General features: G+C 40.3%; 4 protein-coding genes across 4 annotated transcripts; 2 read left to right on the top strand and 2 right to left on the bottom strand.

The window, feature by feature from the left end:
- Positions 1 to 5,133: 5,133 nt before the first annotated feature.
- Positions 5,134 to 8,496, top strand: LOC116250591 (probable fructokinase-1). Its single transcript, XM_031624333.2, has 4 exons — positions 5,134 to 5,792; positions 6,820 to 7,152; positions 7,323 to 7,439; positions 8,099 to 8,496. The coding sequence occupies exons 1-4, from the start codon at positions 5,391 to 5,393 to the stop codon at positions 8,237 to 8,239; spliced, it is 993 nt and encodes a 330-aa protein (XP_031480193.1). The 5' UTR covers positions 5,134 to 5,390; the 3' UTR covers positions 8,240 to 8,496.
- Positions 8,497 to 10,223: 1,727 nt separating this feature from the next.
- On the top strand, positions 10,224 to 13,868 carry LOC116250592 (uncharacterized). Its single transcript, XM_031624334.2, has 3 exons — positions 10,224 to 10,518; positions 10,656 to 10,778; positions 13,393 to 13,868. Exons 1-3 carry the CDS (start codon positions 10,290 to 10,292, stop codon positions 13,542 to 13,544), a joined length of 504 nt encoding a protein of 167 aa, XP_031480194.1. The 5' UTR covers positions 10,224 to 10,289; the 3' UTR covers positions 13,545 to 13,868.
- A 2,170-nt stretch (positions 13,869 to 16,038) lies between these two features.
- LOC116251552 (pentatricopeptide repeat-containing protein At1g20300, mitochondrial) lies at positions 16,039 to 20,011 on the bottom strand. The gene has a single exon (XM_031625889.2). The coding sequence runs from the start codon at positions 18,435 to 18,437 to the stop codon at positions 16,803 to 16,805; it is 1,635 nt and encodes a 544-aa protein (XP_031481749.1). The 5' UTR covers positions 18,438 to 20,011; the 3' UTR covers positions 16,039 to 16,802.
- A 2,546-nt stretch (positions 20,012 to 22,557) lies between these two features.
- Positions 22,558 to 25,782, bottom strand: LOC116251303 (B-box zinc finger protein 25-like). Its single transcript, XM_031625475.2, has 3 exons — positions 25,283 to 25,782; positions 23,621 to 23,974; positions 22,558 to 23,128 (listed from the first exon to the last, which is right to left on the bottom strand). The coding sequence occupies exons 1-3, from the start codon at positions 25,466 to 25,468 to the stop codon at positions 22,895 to 22,897; spliced, it is 774 nt and encodes a 257-aa protein (XP_031481335.1). The 5' UTR covers positions 25,469 to 25,782; the 3' UTR covers positions 22,558 to 22,894.
- Between the last annotated feature and the right edge of the window lie 1,662 nt (positions 25,783 to 27,444).

Here is a 27,444-nt window from a genome sequence, read left to right as displayed (position 1 = left end):
TAACGAGTCGAGCTCGAGTTCATGAGTCGACTTGTTCAAATAATTGAGTTGAGTTCGAGTTCATTGAACTCGGACGGTGGTTAAAGCTCGACTTGGCTCAAAAATGATGTGTAGCGATTTTTAAATATCCGACTCGCTTTTTTAATTTAAAAACTGGTATATATTGACGTTAATTAATGAGGTAAGTTTTTATAAAAGCTCATTCAAGTTTGTCAAGCCTTAAATCGAGTCGAGCTCAATTTATGGCAAAGTAATAGTCCATATATTCAAACGAGTTTTTCGTAGCTTTAATCAAATCAAGCTCGAGCTCAACACGTAACTGCCGAGTCGAGCTCAAGCTACTTCTATCAAGCTATTCTCAAGCTTGAGGTTTCATTAGTCGAGTCAAGTTTGAGCTGGCTGAACGCAAGCTCGACTTGGCTCGTGTTCACCCCTAGCTTTGGGCTAGTGTTAGTTCTAACATAAGTTTGATTCTCGTGCGTGTTATGTTCCTAAGCTAATAAGGTGGGGAGTGGTACCAAATTGACTGTAGTACAGCCTTGGACCCTAGGAGTAAAAGTTTAGGGGTCTTTGGCTCTCGCTCAAGCAATGGGGCGTATTCTATATATCTTTTGATTGGTATGCTACTTCAACATGCATTTTAAAATTATGGATGATTTAGTTCTATGAGGCATGTCTAGGGCAATAGCTGATTCATTAAGCCGTGATAAGCTGGATCTGATGTTAAGCCCGGACTTAGATCTCTATCTATGTCATGAGTTAATGGTACTACTTTGAACATGCCTCAGAGAGCCAACAATTGTGCAGTTGAATGAGGTATGTTCAGGACAACACCAAGAACCGTAAGGAAAAACTAATTCATTTAATAATGATTGATATTTACTACAACAAAAACTTTTGGACGCAATCGTTAAAGTTGAGCACAAGAGTGAGGCTTAAGTCTGCCATGATTCCACATTTTATATAGTAAAGAATTGACCATGCAATGATCCATATAGAACAGATCTGATTTGTGAAACAACAAAACCTTTGTGTACGTGAGGTTTGCAAATTCAGTTTCATTTCTTGCAGGTTAAGCTATTATGTTAAACAAATGATATGGAATACGCTTCATTTCCTTCCAGCTTATGGGTCACATGACTCATTCGTGAGTATGAGAATTTCAAACATGAAAATGCATTATGTGGATGTGGTAAGTCTCTACACATCATGTGAAGCCAAATGTTACTTTGAAGGAGGCTTCCCCATAATGGACCTGACTTGGATTATTGGTTCCTAAACGTGAGGGAAATGGACAGAGGAGTTCCTCCCTACCAGCCCCGCTCTTGTGCAAGCCCAACAAATAAAGAGAGAAGATACAAATGTGGGTAGTCATCTATTATCTTCCTTAGGCACCGTTTGACGCACAAAAAAAACACTATGCAACGGGGAATTTTTTCCTACAGCATCAAACATAGGGAATGTTACCATGTGTTTTTCATTGAATTTGGAAAAACTTCCCATGCAAAAAAGTTGGACCTCTCTAGTCTTCTTCCTTTCGTACATTAATAATTTTACCATGCAAAAAACTTCTTGTGTATCAAACAGGGCCTTACTAAGGGAAAGACAGAGAGTGTGAATGGGGTGGAGGGACTCATTTTCTCTTCATAGACATTGTAAAAGAAGTTCTCCCTCCTTTCACTTGACAAATTGGAGATATATTGTAGTTAGGTAAACACACATGGATTTAGATTATTGCCCTTGCTTTGCACTATTTATGTTTCCATGAACAAGGTGGATCCTTAATCAATGCAACAAATTCACACCATCATCACAAATGAAGGCACTTCTCCAATCAACATAACTCAAGGTAAAACATAATGTCGCTAAAGATAAATGTGCTGATATATCTACCTCTATAAACTGCTTTAGAATAAACAATGAAATACATCCACCTTAATTAATTACTTTTTGCTTTGAGAGACATAACAGTTCAAGCTGCAGTTTGATTTCATGGGTATTACTCCTTTAAACTGCAAATGGTAGATGCACTGCCATTTAGTTGATGAGTGTTTCACTTCCCACCCAAGTGTCGAAGCATTCCTAGACTCCAAAAACGGGGAGGAAGTGTCAGTTTCATTCTTTCCTATAATTGCCAATCAACTTATATTCATGAATTAGAGTATAATTGTAAGGCTTCAACCAAGGAACCAATTGTCAACTACAAAAACTATAAGTCTAAAAATCATTGAAACAATTACTCTCGATATGTGTGTGTGTGTTTTTTCCTCTTCCTCTACCTATAACTTGGTGTGATATCAAAGCATAATTTCAATGAAGGATGGTCTTCTCTGGGTCGACCATGGAAGCAATGGGAAGTAAACAACCCAATCAGTTTGCTGGTTTAGAAAATAAATCAGTCTTAAGGCAGTGGGCAAGAACCATAATGAGGGATATAAGTTATGACCCACTATGTTAGATTCCCCCCCCCCCTTCCCACAGGATCAAATCTATATTACCCTGTTTTAGACTTTTAGTAAAATTCAGCAGGAAACTTCCTGTTTCAAGAATCTTAATTTACTTTTGTTGACAAGTTATGATATCTTATAGAGACTCTTTGGTAACAGTATCATACTATTACTGTGTCATAAATCTGCCTTAAAAAATTGATGTGGATTCATTGAATACTTTATTACAATGTTTTATGAATCTGCCAGTGGACAACAATTTGTTACTATTGCCAAACTGCCTCATATAGTATATCGATAGTTCAAATCCTTGTATATAAAGAGCCACCCACCATTTGAAGACTGACGACGAATTGATTTTCTATTGTTCATCTCTTATTGATCCTGTATACTAGATGTTGTGTGAACTAGTTGTATAGTAAGCCGAAACCCCTCTCTATTATTCCTGCTTTCAAGGTCCAAGAACAACTTAAAAAAGTAGGATGTCTATCAACTAAAGTGCAACACATTCATTGTTTGCAGTGTAAAGAAGTAGCGCCCACGTGAATCAAATTGACGACCGGGCTTTCACTGGCCACAACCGGGCCTGACCCACCAGCCCAATCAGTCTATTGTTTTTTGTTAGTTGCATACTAAAAATTTTCTATTAAAAACAATGTCAAAAAACTAAATTCTTTTTATATGAAGGTTCAAACTTGTGATGGGACAGCTGTGTTTTAAAAGGCTTTTATAAACGACACAGGCTTACTCTATCCAACATACATAATCGATGTCAACTCATAACTTGCACCATTGATGACATTATCGTTAGAACTTAAGATTGATTTGTTTTAGTTCCTTTTGGCCGTTTACTTGTGTTATCAAAATTAACTGATGTCAAATCCTGACGAACGAAGCTGACTTCACGCAATTAAAATAAATTAATGCATATGAACGAGTTCGAACATGCTTTGTTCCACAAGTTCATGCGGTTTGACCGGCAAGCTCATTTATCTTCTCATTCTACATAAAATTAACTTAAAATGTATTAAGGAGCTACATGTTGGCTCTTCTTTATTCAATACAAAAATGTATTGACAAGCTATGTTCATCCCGTCGCCGCACATTGTAATTTCCATTGGAGTTTATATATATATATATATAAAGTTTTTGAAAACCGTATCAATTACCTAGCATTGTGGTTTAGTGTGCAAAGTAGAAGTATCATATTTATAAGTCATGGACCGTGTTTGAGAACACAGCGTCTCAAACACGAACTTCTGAAATATATATGCGTCCAACTACTTAATCTAATACATGATTTCCATTATATGGAACTTCAGGATCTTGAGAGTGTTTGGATGACAGTATTCTTATTTGACCCAATTTTATGAAAATTTGGTTTTGTGAAAAATAAAATTTTAAATAAGTTTTGAAAACTTGATTTGTTTGAGTGACAAATACAAAACAATACTCAAGCTCAGGCAATTATAACAAAATAAAGAGATAGCGAGGTTGCGATTTTTTTTTTCTTACCACCTGTACTTTTTTCTATTTTCCCTCTTCCCACCTGTCATGGATTTTAAATAACATTCGGTGATTCGCTCAAGTTCGAGTTGTTGCCAATTATATTACACAAAACTTTCAACGCCTTTATATTGTTTTTAACGAAGGAAATTTGGCAACGAAAACAAAAAGCTTCCGTCATTGCTAACGCGAAATCCATGCTCTTCAATAATTAAAATAATAAATATGCAGGTATCAATCGCGTCACATCCCCTTTTAATTTCAATAAATACAAAAATGGAAAGGTCTTGGACAAAAAAAGCACACGCACACGCGCATATTTATTATAGAAGAATTCAAATGTGCCGGATTATATAAATATGAAAATTAATTAAAAGATTCAGTTTCAACTGAAGACCACTTTCCACATGCTTTCTCTCGATCTCTCAAAAGAGAATGACGTGGCCACGGATCTCTTTAGAAAAATGTTTGGGTGACAAATGATTTATTCCCCCCAAGGTCCTCAAAATTCGAGATCTATGAAATCCAATTTAAGTAAAGTAAGGATTTAAAATGTGGATCTTAAGTTTAACACAATAAAGGAATTTGTCCCAGATTTTCCGTCACCAATGTCAGGAAAGGAATGTCACATAAAGTAATATATAATACATCGAACTCACCGTCACCGTAGTGGAGGGCGATCTAACGCGTTGTTCCAACTTTGCATCTTTTAAGTTAAACCTTGTCCGGGGGATCCAAATCCATCTGTCGGTGTCCACGGTTTGTGGTAAGACAGGAATCTGGTTTTTGACTCGAGAAGGAAAAGAAAGAGGAAGACAATTTTCACCGGTGACTTTTTGTCATTTAGGAGAGATCCAAACCCAATAAACGAGTCGGAAATCGTCCAATCGACAAGGTTTGCGGCCTAGAACTTACAATGTAAGAGAGGAGGTTGACTATTCTCCGTGCTGGATCCGATTTAGTGGCCGCCAGACCCGAGATTCCTGGTCTCGTCAGTCGTCCCCCCATCAAACAACGCCTGAATCCATGTCAGGTGTGATTCATCACCTGCGAAGCGGATCGGGTCGGGTCCATAGCCTTGGTGATCTGGATGTACTTTCCGGAGTTTGGAAGGGCAGATGAGTCAATCGGGTCAAATTTGTTATCCGCGCAGAATTTTCGCGGTTCGATTTTGACACGTCTCGCTTTACAGGGGAATCTTGTGGACGCAGCCGCAGACGCAGACGCCACCCGCCAGCAAGCGGCGACTCTCTGGGTTCACGCGTTCGGACCCTCTCTCTTCCTACAAGAACAAGATTTTTCTCTCCGCCTTCCATTTCCCGTTTTCCTCGGCCATCCCTTCACCATCGGGGCACCCTCTCTCTGTCTCCAAGACCCTATTTCGTCGATCTTTAGACGTCTGAATTCCGGGGATCGAAGGCCGAGGGGCGCGGATTGATGGCGGCGGCAGGGGGCAAGGCGGGGCTGGTGGCGAGCTTCGGCGAGATGCTGATCGATTTCGTCCCGACGGAGGCCGGGGTGTCGCTGGCGGATGCGCCGGGATTCCTCAAGAAGGCCGGCGGCGCCCCCGCAAACGTGGCGATCGCGGTGAAGAGGCTCGGAGGGTGCTCGGCCTTCATCGGCAAGCTCGGGGACGACGAGTTCGGGCGGATGCTGGCGGGGATCCTCAGGGAGAACGGCGTCGACGATCGGGGAGTGCGGTTCGACGGGAACGCCCGGACGGCCCTCGCCTTCGTGACGCTCCGGGCCGACGGGGAGCGGGAGTTCATGTTCTACCGGAACCCCAGCGCGGACATGCTCCTCACGCCGGACGAGCTCGACCTGCCGCTCCTCCACCAGGTGGGTCCGCCCGTACATAATTCTCGGAGATCCAAATCTCTTTCGTTCTCTCCGCCCGGGAAAGGTGAAACTATAGGGCCAGAAATGTCATTTCCTTGGTCCTTAATAAGGGGAGGAAGCCCTGCCCTGTTGCAGGGAAAGTTGGTGGATTCGGAGTTGCGGGTCACGTGCCCGTGTCGGGGATCCGCATTAGACGCGTTTGTCTGGCTGAGAGTCCACCGCGCGTGCGGCAAGGGACGCTGCCGCTGGTTCCCTGTACGTCCGCACAGGGTTGTGGGTGGGGGGAAGGAGGACGGGACGAAGCCGTCGTTCTTTCCCTTTCCCGGTCGGTTTCTGGCTTCGTCTCCCCATGGAAAATCGATACAGTCGTACTGCTCTCGCTCCTAGTTGAAATCAGAAGGCTCCTCGGAGTGCATTGGATCCTATTTAGGGCTTTCCGCTTTCAGGTCGCCGAGTTTTGAGTGATGTTTCATGGGCGACGGTCTGCCCGTAGTTAACATCAAACTATTTTTTTGCAGAAAAGTATGATTTGGTCATTTGGTGGTTAGTTTGTAAAGCCGAGATGCATCCGTTCATCGGCTTCATTCTCTTTTATTTGGTCTGGATGGGACAACGAGATGCCTTAGCTGAACGCATATCATATTACTTCTCATGTCAATGATGGACGCTTTACTAAGTTTCATTATTTCGTTAGTGTTGTTTTGATGGCATTTGGGTGATCGAAAGTGTGATGCCCGTAGCGTTTCTAAGAATTTGAATATTCAGAAGGTATGAATTTTTTTTTTCCCAAAAAATTGTCGCGCACATGGCTGTTTCTGCTAATGTTTTTGTAGAAAAGTTGCATAGTTTCAAATTAACGAAATGTCAAATGCTGCTTTCAATATTTAATAGCCTCCCCTGAGCCTGGACTCCTAAGACGGTTCTCCCTAGCGTCTAAACCAGTATTGATATGGAGAATTCGGCGCCATGCTCTTAAAATTGATTCCTTTTGGTGGAACCTGAGTTTTGATTTTGTTGTTTTCAACAGTCTAAGATATTTCATTACGGCTCCATAAGCCTGATATCGGAGCCATGTAGGTCGGCGCACCTGCGGGCCATGGCTGTGGCCAAGAAAGCCGGTGCGCTGCTCTCCTTCGACCCCAACCTCCGTCTGCCGCTGTGGCGGTCTCCCGATGACGCCCGCAAAATGATCTTCAGCATATGGGAGGAATCAGAAATCATCAAGGTGAGCGACGTCGAGCTGGAGTTCTTGACAGGAGACGGATCGCTGGAAGATAAGGTGGCCTTGTCCCTATGGCACAAGGACTTGAAGCTCCTAGTCGTCACCCTTGGGGATAAGGGATGCAAGTACTACACCAAGGTGATTGCTTCATTCCCGCTTCTCATTTAATTTAAACAGCTGGTGTTCTATGGTTATCGGCAAACTAAAACTTGAAAACATGTGTACTTTTTGTCTCAATCTTTATCAAATTATGCAACATTTATTCAAGCCTTTTCCTGCGTGAAAATAATCTCTGTGGGCAACTGCAGCATTGCCGAGGAGCAGTCAAAAGCGTGAAGGTGACAGCAGTGGACACGACCGGCGCCGGGGATGCCTTCGTAGGTGCGCTGCTGAAACAAATAAGCCAGGACGATTCCCTCTTGAAGGTAACAATTCCAGCCCATGATTTGATCGCTTATTATTATTTTTCAATGGATGTATATGGTCCTCTTGCAATTAAAACAAAGCGGTCGGTATGTAGCAAGGCTGGTGGCCTGACCAATTAGTCACTTGCAAGCACGGGGCTAGCAGTAGCCCAATTGCTTGCAGAGCTCTCTTCCCTCACAGGGAATTGGGGTAGCCATTAGTCTGTTTCTGATGGCCAGTGTTCTTCGAGCATGACTGATTCGGCCTCATGCCTGCGGGTTCATGTCCAACACCAACACCGCACCCATTCTAAGCGGGTGGTACACGCTTCAATACACAGCACATTAAATTTTTTGGTTGTAATAGCCCAAATATCGTTGAAAAAGATTGAGATATCGTGGTAAACCATGCGGTGCTGACGTTCAATTTTTTTAGCTGTAACGAATTCAAGTATTCTTGAAATTGAACATACACACTCGATCTGGCAAGGGCATCTTTTAACGTATTTGAATCCATCTGCCGATCTAAGTTGGATTTCCTTCTTCTAACCAAATGTAATTCAACTTCGAGTCATCAACAGGCTATGCCTGTCTGTTCTACTAAACATCTCTCCAATTATTTGCTTTCCAATTGGATATTGGGAGGAGGAAACTCAGAGAAACCTTTTTGTGAGTTGCAGGACGAGAAGAGGCTTAGGAAAGCACTTGCATTTGCCAACGTATGTGGAGCGGTCACAACTACGAAGAAGGGGGCGATCCCATCCCTACCGACTGAGGACCAAGTGCTTGAGCTGCTGCACGGCTTCGAAGACAGCAGCTGATATTTTACTCCTCCAAAACATGCCATCTTTTTATGATACTTTTTTTTTGTTTCATTAGTTTTCCATTTTTCTCTTGATAACGGGAAGTGCAATTCTCTAAAGAAATTAATTAATTTGAGTGTGTTCAGTCGAGGTTTTCGGAGACGGAGTGTGGAAGCGGTGTGCGAATCTTAGTTTCTTAATGTTGGTCGGATGACTTCTTTATGAAGGTCCTCGTGATTATATAGACAGCAATAAGTTATTCTCTTTCTCTTTTACACATTTTTCACTTTCGTTTGAATCGATGGCTCGTCCCTGACGATTGAAGCCATCTGTTTGGCTCTCGCGCATCAACATCCATGTGACGCACCGCTTCCTATCAACTGAAGAAGAAAAGAAAGTGTATTAACACCTCATTTCCTAATTCCTAGACAGCGTTCCGCAAACTCTGAGGCACATGACATTAAACGCCAGAGAGAGAGAGAAAGAAAAACACATCTATTGACATTGCAAAAAAAAATGTGCTGCATAAGTTAAGAGGGCAAGGCATAGAAAGGGGACAAAGAAGCAAGGCAGAGAGAGAAAACATGAGGTGTAGAAAGATGACCCTTAGGTTGGTTAAGAGTACCCTTAGCCAAAGAAGCAGTGCAGCAAAGATTCACCATGAGGTTGAGAGGGCAATGTATAGAAAAGGGAAAAAGAAGCCAACCAGAAAGCATAAGCTTACAAAAGAGACGGGAGGTGTAGAAAGAGTACCCCCAAATGGGTGAAGAGTACCTTTGAGCGAAGGAGCAGCATTACACTTAATGCGATGGCAAGGAGCCAAGAATCCACCGCAAGACCATGAAAAAGGCTTCATTATGAGTACGCCATTACTGTCCATCAAGTTATGGAGAGCATAAGCTAACAAAAGAGATAGAATGTGTAGAAAGACCCACCAGAAGAAGACAAGCATAGGCAGCGGCCGCCGTGCATCAGTCGGTGCAGGTTTTTCTATCCTTTGTTTTTATCTTAGGATCCGCAATAAATAATTTTATTTTTATTTTCATAAAATAGAAAAATAGGACAATACAGGCCAATATACAACCATTTCACACGTCTCAGTTGATATCACGTATATGTGAGCAAAGCGGTACGGCACCGATACAATTCTGAACAACACTGCTGACATGCACCGAATAAAGAGGAGAGCTCTTTTAAGCTCCAAGTGCAGCTCTTTTTGAACGAGTTGCAGAGGCATGATACAAAGAACTGTACCTTAAGCTCAAGAACATTTCATTTCCATCCTCACTTTAGATCTAAAAGACTTCAGTTAATGTTTGGTTTTCAATGAGAAAGAGACAAGGTTAACTCGAGATCATAACCGAGGTCCTGCATCTTTACATTGGAGTATATTTCTAAAAACTTATTTAAATGTATGTATCGATACTCATGCCTAAGATTATAAGAAAAAAGGAACATTTAAATAACCCCAGCCTTGTTGATTTGCACCCACCTCAGGTTGATAGATGCAATATGTAAAATTATATTCTTTAGGAATAAAATATTCAACCAAGAGGGTATATATAAAAACCACTCGGAGTCATCAGTAAATGGGTATAATTCCAAACTCATCTAACTCTTTACAACTCATTAGAAACTTAGAAAATACGGAGAACATGCGTAAGAAAAGAAGTATCAACAACAGAAAGAAGGAAAAAGATGGAGTGGAGGAATTCCCAAGCATATATAAAAGATCTGTCTATGATCACTATGAGTATATGTATGCATATCAGGACACCAAGGACGGTTTATGATCTGATTACGGGAAGAGTTAACATGAACCTTTATAACTTGTTTAGATTTTAGTTGTGTTTTGTGTGTGTGCAGACTTACATGTTCATAAATAAAGTTACCATACGCTTGTAATTATTGCGGTTTTTACCCCAGGTGATTGCTTATCAGCAATTTTTGCCCCCTGGTGGCTTCTTGACAGCAAATTTTGCACCTTTATATGTACCCGTGTCCATTTTCGGCGCCTGCGTGTTGGCCAGAGACAGAGGCAGAGGGAGAGAGAGAGGCGGAACCGGGTATGAGCGGCAGCCCCGGAAGTCCCGACACAAACAACGCTGGGAGGGAGAGGCCTAGATTCTTTGACCAGAAGGTGAAGAACCAATGTTGGGACAAGGCGGACGTGGTGCCCGGGCGCCACCCAGAGCGGTGGCGCAAGGACGCCGCCGGTAACATTGTCTGCAAACGATTCTGGAACTGCCTAGGCTGCCTCTGCTACGAGTATGACCACATCATCCCTTACTCCAAAGGTAATCAAGGGATCAACAAATAGAGAATGATCGAATACCCATAGCTTGTCTTGTTGGCTTTCTATTAAAATCGGCTTGTTCATGCTCTGCTATTGTTGGTTTCTTCTTTTTTCCTCCTCTACTTTTTGGTGCCGAAGGTGGAGAGTCGACGATAGAGAATTGCCAGATTCTCCAGTCGAGGGTCAATAGACTCAAATCAAACAAGGATGGAATGGGGAAGACGGAACTGGAACAGTACTCATGTGACATCAAATTTACAGGTACCCATTTTGATAACAAACTTGTTTCTTGTTTTGGTTTGTTGGTTTTGTTGTTTGGTTGATTGGAAAATCGGGTTCTTTTAGTTGTAGTTGTATGTTCTATGGTTAACTAGTATAACTTTTTTAGAGGTTGAAATAGAACAATCTGGTTGATGGTTTTCCTACCCTGGGTTGGGTTGGGATAATACGGTAATTGCTTTTGGCTATTTGTTAGTGTCATGTTTGAGATTTTGGTCCGCTCGTGCTTGAGAAAAAGAGTGGAAGCCACTTATGATCATTACTTGAACAACGTAACTGTCTGCTTCTTTGTAAGTGGAATAGTTGGGAATTGATTGGTCTGGGATTCTGACTTTAGGTTCTTCTAGTTGATCATTTTACTCGACATCATTTCTGGTTATGGACAAACCGCTCGAGATCATTGCTGGTTATAGACAAAGCTACTGATTCAAGAAGTAGACGGCTCATTGGTTTGTTCTTTCATGTATAATATCTGATTTATTTCTGATAGTTTGACAAAGAGCTCTTGTGAAGACGACTTAAGTAGATATTGAATTTGGAAGGGATGCTATAAAAGTAAACAAATTTGAAGAATATATTTTCAAGTGCAACAAGATAATTAACATGTTGCACCATTTTGGTTGAACTTTCTTGGACTTGTCTACAGACTGATGCTTGGCTAATTTTCTTGAACGATGTGGTGGATATAACGATATAACTACGTACATGAATAGATGTTTACTTCTGGACTTTGCTTGCTAACGCTATATGTTTAATTTTTGGAACTAGGGTAGGGAACATGTGAATGACTACTCTATCGGCATCTGGTATCACTAAACCTTTTATTAGGGCGTGACCTGTTCTAGTATGAACTGGGCCTCATTATCTGAGCCAAGTTGCATTGCATTACTTTTACATGGCTTCATGTGTTCACAGTACAATGAGCTTCAATCCTGTTTGAGTCCTCTAGGAGCTGACTTTGTTGTCCATCATCCCTCATGTGCCTGGAGCTTTTAGGGCCTTACTGGTGCTGAATTGAGGACTAAGTAGGCTCTTGTGGCTCTTTATATGTGGCTGATGATATTTCCCCTGCCATGCTTTCAGTAGAAAAGAATGATCTTTTGTTGTAGCAGAAGCAAGCTGCGGTTATAACCTATTGCTCAAGTCTTTATTCTTCTTCTTCTTCTTCTTCTTTGAAAAAAAAAAAAAAAATCCCTTTGGTTTTGAGACTTTTAGTATGTTAATAAATTTTCAGACCATTAAACCTCCTTGTTTTGAAGTCAACATCTTTGTACCAGCTTCTTGCTTTATGTATGCTCTCCACATTGGTTGCTTCATTTTGTATTAATATATTACAATTATCAGCTTAAACACAGAAATCTTGATTTTTCTAGAAGTGTTCTATACAGTGTTAGACAGGATTTAGCCAAGATTAAACAGCCTTTGATGGAAATATGGTCTCCTTTTTATGGGGGTATGTGACAGTATCAATATGTTTATGTAGAGGTTCCCAAACTAGGACAGTGTGGCCCAACCTTCTTCTCTTTCACAATCGGCCGCTATAATGAGCAGATTGGTTACCTTTTTCTTTTGATATTTTGTGAATTTCAAATTCCTTAGTATATTCCATAGATATGGTAGTATCATGTTTTTCAATTCAGAAAAGGAACTCATTAGTTTTCTCTACATTTAGGTGCTTTGCTTTATAAAATGAGTATGATGGGAGTAGTATATTCTTTGGAAAAGATGGGTTTTATGGAGACATTTTTTTAGATAGCAAATCATAATCTTTTCTTGAGTACACATACAGAAAATAAGAAGCACGTTTTGCATCTTGGTTGCCTTCATCATTGGACGGGACTTCTATTTCCTTCCTCAACCTGATTCTTCGGCCACATAATAATAAATTTTGCAATTCCAGTTCCAGATGCAATTTTGTAAGGAGAAACATTTAAGCTTCCCTTTTCCTCTTAGCATGGAATGTTTGTGAGGATACGTACTGCTTCATTCTATGTGCATGCTTGCATGCAAGCACACATGTTTCCCTGAATAATCAGTTATAGATATTCACACAGGCACACGAAAGCTTCATGATAACACAGTACAGTGTTTTGTTTCATCATGTCAGTCAGGATATCATTGAAGATAGTTGAATTGTGGCCTTTTTCACGAGTATCATAGAATTCTTGCATCAACATGACGGTTGGTTGACCTTACCTGGTTTTATTCTGAAGTCTAGTCATTCCTTTGATGGTACGGATGTCCAGTTTTTAGGGCCTTCTTGGGGAAAATAAATTTTCAGAAGTTCTGGTAGAAGATGCAGCCCTACCTTATGTGAACAGTAGTCCGAACAAATTATTGCAGCTTATACATTGGTTTCTTTCACAGCCTTAAGCCCTTTCCTTACACAGTCCACTTTCATTTGCTTCCATATAATCTCATATAATGTTTGCACTAGTCCTGTCCAATGTCCATATTTGACATTATGATCGATTTTGTATTAGTAACTGAGATGTTCCGCTTTTTGCACTCTTTGACAATAATTTTTGTTCCCTTAGTCTTGCAGAGCTGTTGAGTGAAGTGTTTATCTAAAACTGACTGTGAAGTGTGAATGCAGATAAGGAGCTGGATATAATTGAGATGGCAGTGTATGGCGATGTAATACGACCAGGGAATCAATGCCGCTGCAAAACTGTTGCTGAAGTGCTCGGACATTACAAGTCGAAAGGATCATCTGTTGCATGTGAGCTGCCTTACAAGGAGGCATAGCATGCATTCCACTCTCTAGACTTCACTGTTCTTCCATGAAAAAGGAACTTTTACCTCTCCAAAGAAGGAAACGGGGGGGAGCTTCCCTTGTTCTTTATTGAAAGTAATCCACCAACATTGGTGATACAAAATACATTTGATTTTATCTAAATTCAATTAGTCAACCGACATTGGTGGTGCATACATTGCTTATTTGTTCTTATTGCAAGGAGATGTACATGATTTCAGTGGAATCCAATTTGCATAACCAAGTTCTCTGTGTGCTTAAATACTGAGATCTTGACTTGGTTTCTGATCTCGGAGTAAAAAGGATGAAATTGTGTATGTTGTGTGACATGGTTTACAATGTGGCTGGCGTTCACCCTGGAGGGAAAAAACCTGATTACCTGCAAACACGTGCTTGAGTATAGTTTGGCACATGTTTGAAAGTTTCTAAAGCCATAAGTCTAACTGTTCTTCAGCTGTCTCAACACATGACCAGGGGACGTAATTGCAGCCTTAAAGCTAGCAGTTTCCCCGTTGGTAAATCCTTGAAAGTAGACTTTGAATCTTTGAACTTTAAATTTGAAGATCTGATGGGTCAGGAGCGCCAGAATGAAATCCATGGTTTACCAGAAGAGCGAGCCCCTCTCTTTTCGACCATTCGAAGCTTTTTTGTTTAATCAAACATCTGACCAGCGACTTCCATGTAGTTTATGTGGCTGTGCTGGATGTTGTTAAACTCGCATACCTTATCGGTTCATACATATCGTTACGCCACTCAAATGCAACGTTCTGGGAGAATTCGGCCTCCACGGACCTGGTTAAGGCTGTATCGCTACATATTGGACATTACAGCTTGATCTAGCCGATTAACCGATATGAGCCAAGACATTAATGAAAAGAATTTTATTTTCATGATAGCCGATATGTGACGGCTGATGCGATGAGTTCACTGTTTACAACAGGCCCCGTGCCTTTTGTGACCGCCACAGTAGCTACGGCGTTCGTGTTTAGGCATTAAACTCAGCCAATTGTTGGTGACTCTCTCTTGCTAGATGACCAGAGCCCTTATTGTTTCCTGTCACAAGGAAATCATTATACAGAAAAAAATGAAAAGGCTTATGATCTCCCATCGAGGACAGCGTTGAAAACTTGAAATTTCAGCAAGCAAATCTGAGCGGTCGCAAGATGCTAGAAATCACCCTACAAGTACTTCATGGCAATAAAGTCTGGGTGACCCTCCTTCAGGAGTTTTTCAATTACCCTACAAATAGATTTCCCATGTAATTGATCTGGGTATCTATGCTCCCTCTAGAGATGCGTGTGGATTTAAAGTGCTTTTCTGTATGTGCTGAATTTGATCAGAAACCAACACTTAGATACTACTTGATCGCATCAGCAAACAATAATTAACGTGTACGAAGACCATACAATTGAAAAAAATCATGTCTTCGAATAAATATCGTTTCCTTTTTGTTTCAGGTCAATTCACGGCGGAATTGATAAATTACCGGGCGCGTGCAAATACAGAAACATCATCACAAATAGAAAACCATCATCATCGGTTGGTGCCAAGGAGCTTGCAATGATCGTTACCGTGTCGCATCCATATAAAAAAAAGATGCGACAAATGTCGAACCATCGGACAATATGTCGATGAAAATGCCTAACACAAAGCTTTTGATGGATGGTGAGGTATCTTTACGATAGCACACAATTTGAACATTAGCTACTACGTAAAAGTGTAAAGTAGGACTTGACAGCTTTTCAAAGGGCGTGGGACGTGGGTAGTTACTCATGTATATGTATAGATATCGATACGTTATCTTCGATTCCATAATGGGCTGAATGTCACAAAGATATAAAAGGTGAAGTTTATAGGGCAACATACAGAAAAATTTAGTTTCTCTTCTTCCCCATCATCTATGGTTCGGTTAGTTGCTCAAGGATATTCATTCTCACACAAAGATTTGAAAGATTATACTCCAACACTTCTAAAGATGGAATCAATCTAAAGATGGAATCAAGTATGCTTCTGCACGATGACTTTTATTGACCTTCCATAGTTTATGTCCTGATAAATACCCATTTAAATCAAAATGTGGTATCCGAGCCTATTCTTGTTGAATACAAATAAATTACCAAATGGTTCAAAATGGTATTATGCTTATTCCTAAAAAAAAGTACACATAATTATCCAATGGTTCAACAGGAACAAAGACTACTAACATATATTCACATACATATTCAGTTGAATATGTTCATGATGAAAGGTAGAAGGTCAACATATGAAAGTAACCAGATTCCATATTTAAAACTATCTGAACGTAATCTTCCGAAACGCGTACGTAAGAATGAAGTTCTTTCAATAACAATGGTATCTCTAACTAATAGAGAAGCGGAGAACTAAATTCTTTGTATGTATAAGCTTGGAGAGTACTACCTTGTATATGTAATGGCAATTTTCAATTAAACCAAACAAAGTCGAAAAGAACGTGCCAATCACTACATATGAATAACTGTTCATATCTCTTCTTATTGATTGCTTTTACAAATTGATTCTAACAGTCCATGTTAAGAAATGAACAAAACCTGCAAGCCAGTTCTCACTTCATTGGTTGGCCACTTGGCCTACCTCCTAGGCCAATGTCAGAGAGAACTCCATCCTCCGTCCCTGTATTCCGGCACGTACAGATGCCCCACTCCCTAACCGACCGATAAACCAGCATGGATTTTCATCAAAATCCCTCACAGAGAACCACTGTTTCCTGCTCAGATGAGAGCTGTCCGCCAATGGGTAAGAACTTCTTCAGTGAATCTCCTTCAAATGTGTGATACTTCATTGGAGATTCCTTTCAAATTTCTTTTTCACTTCTCGGTGTAGGTGAGAGGTTAGCAACTTCTCACTAGAAAGAAAAAGAAGTCCGAAAGCACCCCTTATCTCAGCGTCCTGAGTTGAGTTTACATTGGTGTCAATAACGACAATGGTATACCCTTCAACTTAAGCACTCCAACCATAACGCCTACTTTTTTACACTCACATCTATGCTCCTTGAAGCAACTCCTTTTTCACTCTTCACTTCCACGGAAGAAGAACTCACAACAGATCTTTCACAATATAATTTCCTATTCTTTCCTCGTAGAATTCACTCCTGCCAAAAATCAAGTTTTCCCTACATATCTTCGTTACTCGTAATCTGTGGGTCTGCGCACTCCTATGTTTCATTCTTCTGCACTAGCAGAAGAATGCCCGGCGACAAGGCAAGGAAAACGGGATCACAAAGGCCGCGTCACGAATCCTCTCGCCACCATCTTCTCGACCAACTCCTCATGCTTCTCAACCTGCCCGGCTTTTCTCAGCTGTTCTAGGACCATGTTGTAAACGGGCAGCGCCGGCTTCAGGCATTTCTCCTCCAGCATCTCCCTGAAAAACTTATACGCCCGATTCCAATGACCCATGGAGCAGAACATGGATATCAGAATCCTGTAAGTGTTCACGTTCGGCTCGCAGCCGTTCTCGTCCATGTCCCTCTTCATCTTCATCACCATGTCCGTCGATCTCGTCTCCGAGAACATCCTCATCAGGATGTTGTAGGTAACAGTATTCGGCTTGCACCCCACATCCTTCATCTTCGAGAACAATCTGTGCGCCCCATTGACGTCCTTCGCCTTGAAGACGCTTTGGAACAGTGGGTTGAAGCTCGACGCGTTCGGCGGGCACCCCTTCGCAACCATCTGGTTCAACGCCTTCATGGCGTTGTCGAAGTTTCCGGCCCGGCAGTGCGCCTCGATGAGGTAATTGTACGTGATGGCGTCGGGCTCGCAGGAGAGCCGCTTCATCTGGTTGTGGACTTGCAGAGCTTTCTCGGTCTGGTCCGCCTTAACGTGGACGCGCATCAGAGAATTGAAAGTCGCCGCGTTTGGGGCGCATCCAACCTCCACCATCTCCCGGAAAACGTCGTATCCCCGATCGATTCGGCCGGACCGGCAAAGACCATCGATTACGCAGCTGTAGGTATACACGTTCGGCTGGATGCCTGCCTCCTTCATCTCCCGAAACACCCTCTCTGCTTCCTCAATCCGATGGACCCTGCACCACCCGTGAATCAGAGCGCTGTAGATCACGACATCTGGCCGGAACTTGTGGTTCAACCCGTCGAAGAATGACTGCGCCGCCTCCGCGAACCGCTTCTTCGCCAGAACCCCAATCACCGAAGCGAACACGAATGAGTGTGGCACGCATCCGTAATCCTCCATGCGATTGAAGGTGTGGACGGCCTCCGCCGCCAGCCCGGCGCGGGCGTAGCGTCGGACGAGGGCCAAGAAGACGTTGGCAACCACGGGAATACCCCGGGCCCTCATGGCGTCAATCAGCCCCCACGCGAGGTCGAACTGGCGGACCTTGCCGAGGAGGTCGACCGCCTCGCAGTAGGCAGTCGCGGCGCCATCGGCGTCTGCGGCGAAGCCGGGGTGGTCGGAGGCCCATTTGAAGAAGGCAAGCGTCTGGGGCCAAGGAATGCCATGACGGAGTTGGGCGGACCTCTGGATGGTGTGGGCAACGACGGAAGGGGATATCGAGGGAGGGGCGATCTGGGAGAACTCGCGGGATAGATTGGGGATGTGGGCCGAGGAGGAGGAGGAGGGAGAAGATGGGTTCGGGTTCAGGCCAAGGGTTCTGCGGTGGTGATCTTGGATGACGGAGTAGAAACGGTCGACGAAGGGAGATCGTGGTATTGGGATAACCGGCTGTTGTTTCAAGCTTACCGCTTCTTCATGGTCGAAGTCGCATTCTTCTTCTCCCTCAGAACAAGAGGAAGTAGAGAAGGGTTTGGGATTTATGAGGGAGAGGACGAGGGAGGAAGAGGAAGGGAGCCGAAACCGAAAGCAGGGGACAGGTCTCCAGAGAGCCATGGATGTTCAGCCAGACTGAGGTCTCCAGTCCAGTCCGGGGACAAGACACAACAAGCAAGCTCCGCTTAAATCCTCCTAAAACCCTATTGCCGAACACATGGCTTCTGAGCTCAACCTTCGCCTACATTATTAACGTTGCCTTTGATAGTTTTGGATCTAACCTTTGTTTAAATCCTACTAATCTCAAATCAAATCACCAACATCTGCAGTGAAACAAACATACCTATCCATGACTTGTTTCCTCTTTTGCTGATTACATCGAATGTCTGAGTTTTCAGAGTAATTTTGCTTCTTCTTGAGTATGTCATCCGAATGTCACCTCTGCAATGAAGAAATTCGAATAGACAAATGGCCAGATGAATCCAATAATTCCTTATTATGAAATACTGGAGAAGGTTAGGTTTGAATCATGTAGATGATATGCTCTGTTATCTCGACGAAATGAAATAACAACGTTCATTGCCTAAAGCCTAAGCACAATTTCATTCTCATGGGTGCTATGGAGGTGGAACATACTATAATACCTAAGCACCAACACAGCCTTCAATTCTTCAAAGACAAAGAAAGGAAACTTTGGCCTTCACCTGAGCAGCGAGGAACCTGTCACTCACTTGAAAGTAACGAGTGTTCAATCGCAATTTTGAAAACAATATAAAAGCATATTCCTCAACAGAATGGATTGATCAATTGAATTGGCCAAAAACATTAATTTCATTTTTGAAAAAAATGTATAAATTTAAATATAACGAATTTAAAATATTTATAAAATAGTTGACTGCTATCACGTGACACCCTCGAATCGGTTTGACACCAATTCAATTCAAATCGGGGGATTGAGGCTGATTATACCACGTTAGAAAACGCTACACCCTCTTTAAACTCTTTTCTTCTGGAGCCCCCTCCAAAAAAATTTGTGACGGAAATAAGAAAGAAGAGAAAGGTTCTTCACCACTTCAACCAAGCTGAAGCAAACAAAAACTCTTCTTCATTGGACACATACTAAGCGAACTCCATTACGATTCTTCGGTCCCTTTTTTCGCCATGGTCAGGTGAGCTTCCTTCTCTTACTTTTACTTCCCCTTCATCATCATCATCATCATCATCATATCCTTTTTTTAATTTTTTCCATCCCCACAAGAATTTCCTTCGCTCTTTCACTATTTGTCAGCCAGATGACGTCTGCCTGACAGACCTTTCTCCTCATTTTCTCTGAATTTTTCTTCTCGTCCATTATAATGAAGTTTTTACTTACTTCCGTTCTGAAACGTTGTGTCATTGTGGCTGTTTTGCAGGACTGTAAGGGTGGACTGCCACTGTCATTCATCAAGTGCCGCTCGCCAAATGTTTGTGAGAATGTCCCAGAAGACAAGCGATATGTATATAAATATATAATACAGTAAACGCTTTGACTTTGTCTTTATCATCCTCTGCACTTCTGTTTTCTTGACGGTATGGATTCTAAAAGTTCTGTAATTGACATTATGTTCCAAGCTGGTCTACGATGAAATATATCTATTTGTTCTCTTATCCGTCATGTTTGAACTTGCTATTGTAATCGTAAATTAAAAAAAGGTATAGGAAAAGGTGAAAATATACATGAACTTGTTCACAATAGTAAAGACTAGAACTTGCTTTTGCCTTTAAAAAGAAGAAAATATGCATGTTTGGTATAGAAAAAAATATGGGAAAGGTAACATTAAATATGGACATTACATTATTCTAGAATTTTAAGAATCTACTTTTGTTGAAAAAAAATATGGATGTAACAACAAGTTAAGCACATTCAATTAAGTATGTGATTGATACGAATTTATGATTTCAATCCTTTAGATCGTGCACTATAGTCGTAACAATAAATTTAATTCATCGGACTAACTACACGCGTTTGTATTCACATGAACTTGTGATTTCAATCATTTAAATCATTCATTATATATGTATTCCAAACGAACTTCTGGTATCAAAGCCACTAGGTCATTCTATACGTAAGTAAAAAATGGTCACGCACATTCAATTAAATACAAGTGATCAATTATATGTAATAACAAGTGAAAATGAATCACTTAATCTCTCAATTAAATATAAGTGATCAAATATATGTAATAACAAGTGAAACACATTAGGTTACTTACAAGACACCAAATGAATCACTCCAATATCATTCATTTTCATACAAACCTATGATTTTAATCTACTAAATCATTTAATATAGACGTAACAACAAGTTAAGCACATTCAATTACGTATGTGTGATAAAATGAATCACTTAAATCCCACTCGTATTGATACGAACTTGTGATTTCAATTCCTTACATCGATCACCATAGATGTAAGAACTAGTTCAACTTATTGAACTAACTACAAGGGATCAAACTAATGCATAGGTCTCCTTTATATCCATACAAAGTTGTAAGTTTTAATCATTTAAATCATTGATCAAAGATGTAATAACAAGTGAAACACAATAGGTTAACTACAAGACACCAAATGGATCACTCGAATCTCTTTCATTTTCGCACAAACTTGTGATTTCAATCTACTAAATCATTTATTATAGACGTAACAACAAGTTAAACACATTCAATTAAGTATGCATGATTATATGAATCACTTAAATCTCACTTGTATTGGTACGAACATGTGATTTCAATCCTTTAGAACGTTCCCTATAGATGTAACAACAAATTCAACTCATCGGACTAACTACACGTGTACAAATATAGTGACTTCAACCATTTGTATCCATATAAACTTGTGATTTCAACCATTTATCATTATAGATGTAATAACAAGTGAAATACATTAGATTAACTATAAGGGACCAATATAGTGACTTGACTCTCATTCATTTCCAAACGGACTTCTTTTTTCAAGCCACTAAGTCATTCTATACGTATGTAATAAATGGTTACGCACATTCAATTAAATATAAGTTATCAAATGTATGTAAGAACAAGTAAAAATGAATAACATAATCTCTCGATTAAACATAAGTGATCAAATGTATGTAATAACAAGTGAAACACATTAAGTTACCTGTAAGACACCAAATGAATCACTCGAATCCCATTAATTTTCATATAAACCTATGATTTGAATTTACTAAATCATTTAATATAAACGTAACAACAAGTTAAGTACATTCAATTAAATATGCGTGATCAATTGAATCACTTAAATCCCACTCGTATTGATGTGAACTTGTGCATCGATCACTATAAATGTAACAACATGTTCAACTTATCGTACAAACTAGAAAGGATCAAACTAATGCATAGGCCTCTTTTATATCCATATAAACTTGTGAGTTTTAATTATTTAAATCATTGATCATGAATGTAATAACATGTGAAACACGTTAGATTAACTATAAGACACCAAATGAATCACTCGAATCACATTCATTTTCATACAAACTTGTGATTTCAGTTCACTTAATCAAGCAACATGGACGTAACAATAAGTTAAGCACATTCAATTAAGTATGTGTGATCATTTGAATCACTTAAATCGCACTTGTATTGATACGAACTTGTAATTTCAATTCTTTAGATCGTGCACTATAGTCGTACCAATACGAGTCAGATTTAAGTGATTCATATGATCACGCATACTTTATTGAATGTACTTGACTTATTGTTATATCCATGTTAAATGATTTAGTAGATTGAAATCACAGGTTTGCATGAAAATGAATGAGATTTGAGTGATTCATTTGGTGCCTTATTGTTAACCTAATTCACTTGTTAAGCACATTCAATTAAATTACAAGTGAAACACATTAGGTTAACAAATAAAGACTAAAAGCGTTATTTCTATACAATTACTATTTTCTTGTGCCAATAACATAATCTTTATTAATAATTTTTACGTAATATGTGCTCACTCTAAATAATCATTTTTATAGAAAAGAGAAGATTGAAAAAAAATTATTAACGTTCATTAAGGAAATCTTGTCAAAAGGTAATCCTGTCATATTTACAAGTTTTCCTAAGCAATATAGAAAAATTATTAGTTAATATATATAAGCATGAAAAAAATATATATAAAGAATGTTTGAGCCCCAAATAAAGAGAGAGAGAGAGAGAGAGAGAGAGAGAGAGAGAGAGAGAGAGAGAGATTTCCCCTCCAAAAAAGGGTATATGGATAAAAATTTACACATGCAACCATGGATAGGTCTTGAGGAAACATTTGCTTCTAAGTTCTAATACATGCATAAACACAGAGACGTTAAAAGCAAGTGCTGCAACACGGAGGAAGTGTCACGTCGCAGAAACAAAACCCTAATTAACGGTCTAATACCACAACGAACTTACTAGATAAAAGAAGACAGACTTCCACAGGGTACCTGAGACATTAATACTAAAGAAGCAAAAAGAAACACAAAAATATGTATTCCAAGCATCCATGGCTGCAAGACTAAAGATACTTCTGCAATTGGATTTGGCAACCACGCCTCAGTTGCCAAAATTGCCGAGATCGGGGACGGTGAAGAAATCATCGGGATCGATCTCCAACCTGGCCTTCTTAGCTGCGGGTGCAGATTTTGGCGGTCTGGATGCATTTGGACTGAATGATGGGGATGAAATCTGTGGCACCTGAGCTGCTGATACTGCTTCTTGAGGCACCTCACAATCGAAAAGTCCAATGTCCGTGATCCATTCAAGCTCCCCAAAAGCAAGGGATTCTTTCTGTAATAACCAAGATAAATGATGGTAGTCCGTGGTTATGGCAACAAAAATTTGACAGGTAAAACTTATTGCAGATCAAGCATTTTGAGTGGCAGCACGCAGCTAGTGCAGGTGATTCAGTATTAAAAGAAGTCAATATGGTGATGCCGATGACGTCAATGATGATGCCTCAAGGATTTTGTGAAGACAAGAAGATGAATTTACAGGATGATCCAGAGATAACCCTTAGGAGTAGGCATAAAGAATTTGAAATAAAAGCAGAAGATTTTGAACATTTGGTTGCTTCTTGGCATAAGCTTTACGCCACATAAAAGACAAGTTTCCAGTCGGTTTTTATTTCTGGTTTTCATATTATCTTTGATGCAATTTTCTCATGGATAAACTTGGAACTAGGACATCTGAAGATCCTGTAATTGTAGATATCTTAAAAAATCCAGGCATATCCAAAAGAATGCACATAAAAACTGTAAGCATATGCACTGTGCAGCTCACCTTGTCGTTGGCTTCAAAATCAGACAGCTGCAGCAGCTCGTTGACAGTCCAATTTTCAGGAGGTGGGTATTCCCGGTGCTGCTGAGAAATGAAGGGATCAACTACCGAACCTCCAGCAGCGGCGCTGGATTTGATCGGCTTCTTGTTGACGGCTGCTGGGTTTTGGCTTGCTGGCGGCTCAAGGCAGACCTGATCAGAGTCATCCACACATGGGCCGCTGAGGGCTACACGGATTCCAGTTGCTAGAAGCCTTTGATGGTTTCCACTAAGGCTCCCCGGTACGTGTATGGGCTCATCACAGTCACGGCAGAAGAGTGCCCTGTCCTCCACACAGAATATGAACGCTGCTTTCTCCTGTGTGCACCAAGAGAGAAGAACAGTTTAATGTCTTTCAGCTCCTGTGGAACCATATCCAGATTCTTCTAATCGCTGCTGTTCCTAGCAAAATGGAATCCATTTCCTTCTGATTGATAGTAAATATCAATAGGCCAACAACACCTGAGAACACTGGTTTTGGTATTGCGAGAAGAGTAACAGAGGGTTTAAGTCACCCATAAGAAGAACAGAGGAACTTTGTGAACCCCCCATTATCATAATTGGAGCTGAAAAGCAGTCGCTTCAGAATTTCAGAAACACTGAAACAGGGCTGGGAAGAGGGAAGGGACATGGATATCGACCATTGGCAAGTGGCGTGTTGGTTTCATGGAACTAACAAAATTGATATAAATAAGTAGCAAAAGCTTGCTTTAAATGAGGAATATGATGTTCATGGCCAATTTCAGAATAAACTGATACTGTAGTTCCATGATTGAAGATCACCCATTTATCGGAATGAATTTCAAGATGAGTTGGTAATCAAAATGAAAAGATCAGGATAAATTACACTTCTAGATTCATAATTTTAAAAGCCCCATTTCTCAAAAATTTTCCGAAAAAATATAATCTGACTTCTATTTTTTGTTTAAAATGGCGTTCATGCCATTTACGGTTTTGGTGATAATCAAGAACGCTCATGCAAAGATTTGATACTGTTAAATCCACCTACTCTTTTGCAATTCCAGTAAAAGCTAACAGTTCTATTGAGTCCGATTTACTGCTAGTCGAGAACAAACCTGCCAATTTAATTTTTCTAAAAATACCGATCGCCCCAAGAAATTTTTCCTTGTAGCCCTGCCACCGATTCACTACCGAAAGGATCTGTACCTTAAGCTGAGGTCTGATTTGTGGACTTTTTTTTTTTTGAAAAAAACAAATTTATCCCGAAAAGTGAATTTGAAAAAAGTATATTTTCTTAATAAAGTAGCAAAGAAATATTCTTGAAAAGAAAAAAGAGACTTAGCGTCAATCTCAACAAAATAGCATGGAAAGAACATTTACATGAGTGATGAAAACTCATTGCACAAACTAAAATGACGATGGCATCCACTTCCCAATTACTGTCAAACAAAACAAATAATATAATTATGAATTTAAAGGCAAAGTTTTGGGTTTCGGCAGAAACTAATTTCCTGATTTTTTTGTGAAGAAAAATCCTTAAGAAATAACGATAATAATAATAATAATATGGTCAACAAATATAGAAAAACAATAATAATAATATATAATAATCAATTTAAAAACGAAAAGAAGAGCGGAGGAAGACGGGGAGGGAGAGGGAGATGCCTGGCAGATGTCGCAGCGGGGGAAGTTGGCGGAGGAGAGGGAGTGGAGGGGGAGGCGCTGGTGCTTGCTGGCCAGCTTGTTGGCCTTGTGCACCTGGACATCGCACCTCGCACACAGCGCCGCCTCGTCCGCGCAGCATATCACCGTCGCCGGCGCCTTCTCGCACACATCACACTGGATCTTCATCACTAACTGCTTCCCCTTCTCTGCTATTCCCCCCGACCCACCTCTCCTTCCGTATGCTTCAACAACCAACACCTTCCCCACCACAGAGAGATCAACTCGCACACATCAATTCCAGAAACCCACAAAAAAGGAAACGATTCTGATCAAAGATATATCTGTGAGAGAGAGAGGGAGTCCGCTGGACTGGCTGAAGCAAGTTCTGCAACAGAAGTGTTTATTGATTTCTCAACCATTTCTTGGGGTGTATCTCTCCCTCAATCTCGTGCTGTGGGGGGATAGTTGGGAGGAAGCGAAATTTGTGGCGGAGAGTAGATTCAAGAATGTGTGGCTAGCAATAGTGGACTCGAACCTTTCTTCCCTCTTCTTCTTTTCTGTTTTGGGTTCCATAATCCAAGTCATATTACGAGTGTATCCAAGGAAGGGAAGGCGGCAGGAGCGTCCACTTTCAGGCAGGCTGAGAAGTGTGGGTAGGTAAGGCTTCAGGCTTCAACCAACCATGCTCGCTAAAGAATTTAGTAAAAAGATCAAGCAGCTTTTACCCACCCAAAGACCGCACTCCTACTCCAAAAAAGTAAAAGCGAGAGAGGCCGAACCCCAAGTTACTGGGTTGTTTTAGGATTAGCTTGTGTATTAAGCATTCAGTAGCATTTACAAGAATCAATCTAACTGCCAACTTTCATCGATTAGTTCAACCATGTTTTTCGAATATATATAATCAATTTTTCATAAAAACAATCTGATTCAAAACACGTTTTATATTAAAATAGTTTGTAGAAACATACTAGAATGTTTATATGTTATTTAAAATCATTTTTAATTAAAAAAAATTGTCTGGTTTTTACTTATATAATATAATATTGTTTTGAGACACTCAATACATCTGTTGACTAGACTAGAGTGTTATATATATACGCACAGTGAAGTACAACCTAAAGAAATAGTGCTTACGAAAAATCAACCTGACAACTTCACCTTTCTTGGACCAGATGTGTTATGCCACTTGAAAAAACAAAAAGAAAAAAATTAATGTAATTCAACACAAGGGTATTGTTAAAAGAAAATTGCAGCTACCCTCTTCCGTGTCTAGCAAGAGTTCACCTTGGGTTCCTATAGTTATAGACAGTTTTTGCGAGAAGTGTGGTTTTTATTACAAGAATCTTGAATCATAAAGCATGATTCTACTTTCCAATTTATAGATAAGTGGTAGGACTGAGAATATTAATTTTTCCTAATAAACGAAACGAAGGGGTAGTAGCAGGAGACTTTTTGTAATTTAAGAGGCAGAATGTGACATGTTTAGTTTATTATGAAGAGTAATATGACATTGCAGCGAAGGGTTGAACCCACAAAGAGAGTATTTATTACAGGCAGAACGGAAGGACAATTCTCAGTTACTTGGAACGAAAGAAAGAACAACCGCCACGCATTTTTGGCCCCCCGTCAGGCCCCTTCCAACTTGACAGGAAGATGGGACTCATACTTAATAGTCAAAAAGGACTCAAAACTCCATCGTTTTCTTTATATATATATATATATATATGATAGTTTTGACCTTTGAGAATCTTCCGGCTTTTTCTGTATGACCAGGTTATATTCTAATAAACGACATTCTGTCGAATTTGATTCTGATTTATCTAATCAGATTCAAACTAGAGTTTTCAAATAAATATTCTTTATTCAATGTGCACCCATTTTAAAGTTTGGTTTGTTAGCATATTTTAATGCGGTTTATATTCTAATTCAGATGTTAATATAAAAATTTGGAATGTCGACTTAGAAGTTGGATTCAAATACAGTATACCAACCTTTTTTTATTTGTATTAGGATCCAAATTTGAGTATGCATATGTGATCATAATGAAAAAGTTGCATCTGATTCGAACATGATCTATCCACTGACAGGAGTTGCTTTATCCATTTTTTGCTAATAGCATATGTGAACCTAATGAAAAAGTTACGTCTGGTTCGAAGATGATC

Source organism: Nymphaea colorata, chromosome 3, assembly GCF_008831285.2.
Source record: "Nymphaea colorata isolate Beijing-Zhang1983 chromosome 3, ASM883128v2, whole genome shotgun sequence".
Taxonomy (NCBI): domain Eukaryota; kingdom Viridiplantae; phylum Streptophyta; class Magnoliopsida; order Nymphaeales; family Nymphaeaceae; genus Nymphaea; species Nymphaea colorata.
This window is presented reverse-complemented; position numbering and strand designations above follow the sequence as displayed.

Excerpts from the sequence above, each read along its gene's own strand:
- LOC116251552 (XM_031625889.2), bottom strand. The coding sequence starts at position 18,437 with ATGGCTCTCTGGAGACCTGTCCCCTGCTTTCGGTTTCGGCTCCCTTCC.
- LOC116250592 (XM_031624334.2), top strand. The coding sequence starts at position 10,290 with ATGAGCGGCAGCCCCGGAAGTCCCGACACAAACAACGCTGGGAGGGAG. Across the intron at positions 10,519-10,655 it reads CATCATCCCTTACTCCAAAG|GTGGAGAGTCGACGATAGAG; the intron begins GTAATCAAGGGA and ends TTGGTGCCGAAG. Across the intron at positions 10,779-13,392 it reads ATGTGACATCAAATTTACAG|ATAAGGAGCTGGATATAATT; the intron begins GTACCCATTTTG and ends GTGTGAATGCAG.
- LOC116251303 (XM_031625475.2), bottom strand. The coding sequence starts at position 25,468 with ATGAAGATCCAGTGTGATGTGTGCGAGAAGGCGCCGGCGACGGTGATA. Across the intron at positions 23,975-25,282 it reads CCCGCTGCGACATCTGCCAG|GAGAAAGCAGCGTTCATATT; the intron begins GCATCTCCCTCT and ends TGGTGCACACAG. Across the intron at positions 23,129-23,620 it reads ATTTTGAAGCCAACGACAAG|AAAGAATCCCTTGCTTTTGG; the intron begins GTGAGCTGCACA and ends TGGTTATTACAG.
- LOC116250591 (XM_031624333.2), top strand. The coding sequence starts at position 5,391 with ATGGCGGCGGCAGGGGGCAAGGCGGGGCTGGTGGCGAGCTTCGGCGAG. Across the intron at positions 5,793-6,819 it reads ACCTGCCGCTCCTCCACCAG|TCTAAGATATTTCATTACGG; the intron begins GTGGGTCCGCCC and ends TGTTTTCAACAG. Across the intron at positions 7,153-7,322 it reads GATGCAAGTACTACACCAAG|CATTGCCGAGGAGCAGTCAA; the intron begins GTGATTGCTTCA and ends GGGCAACTGCAG.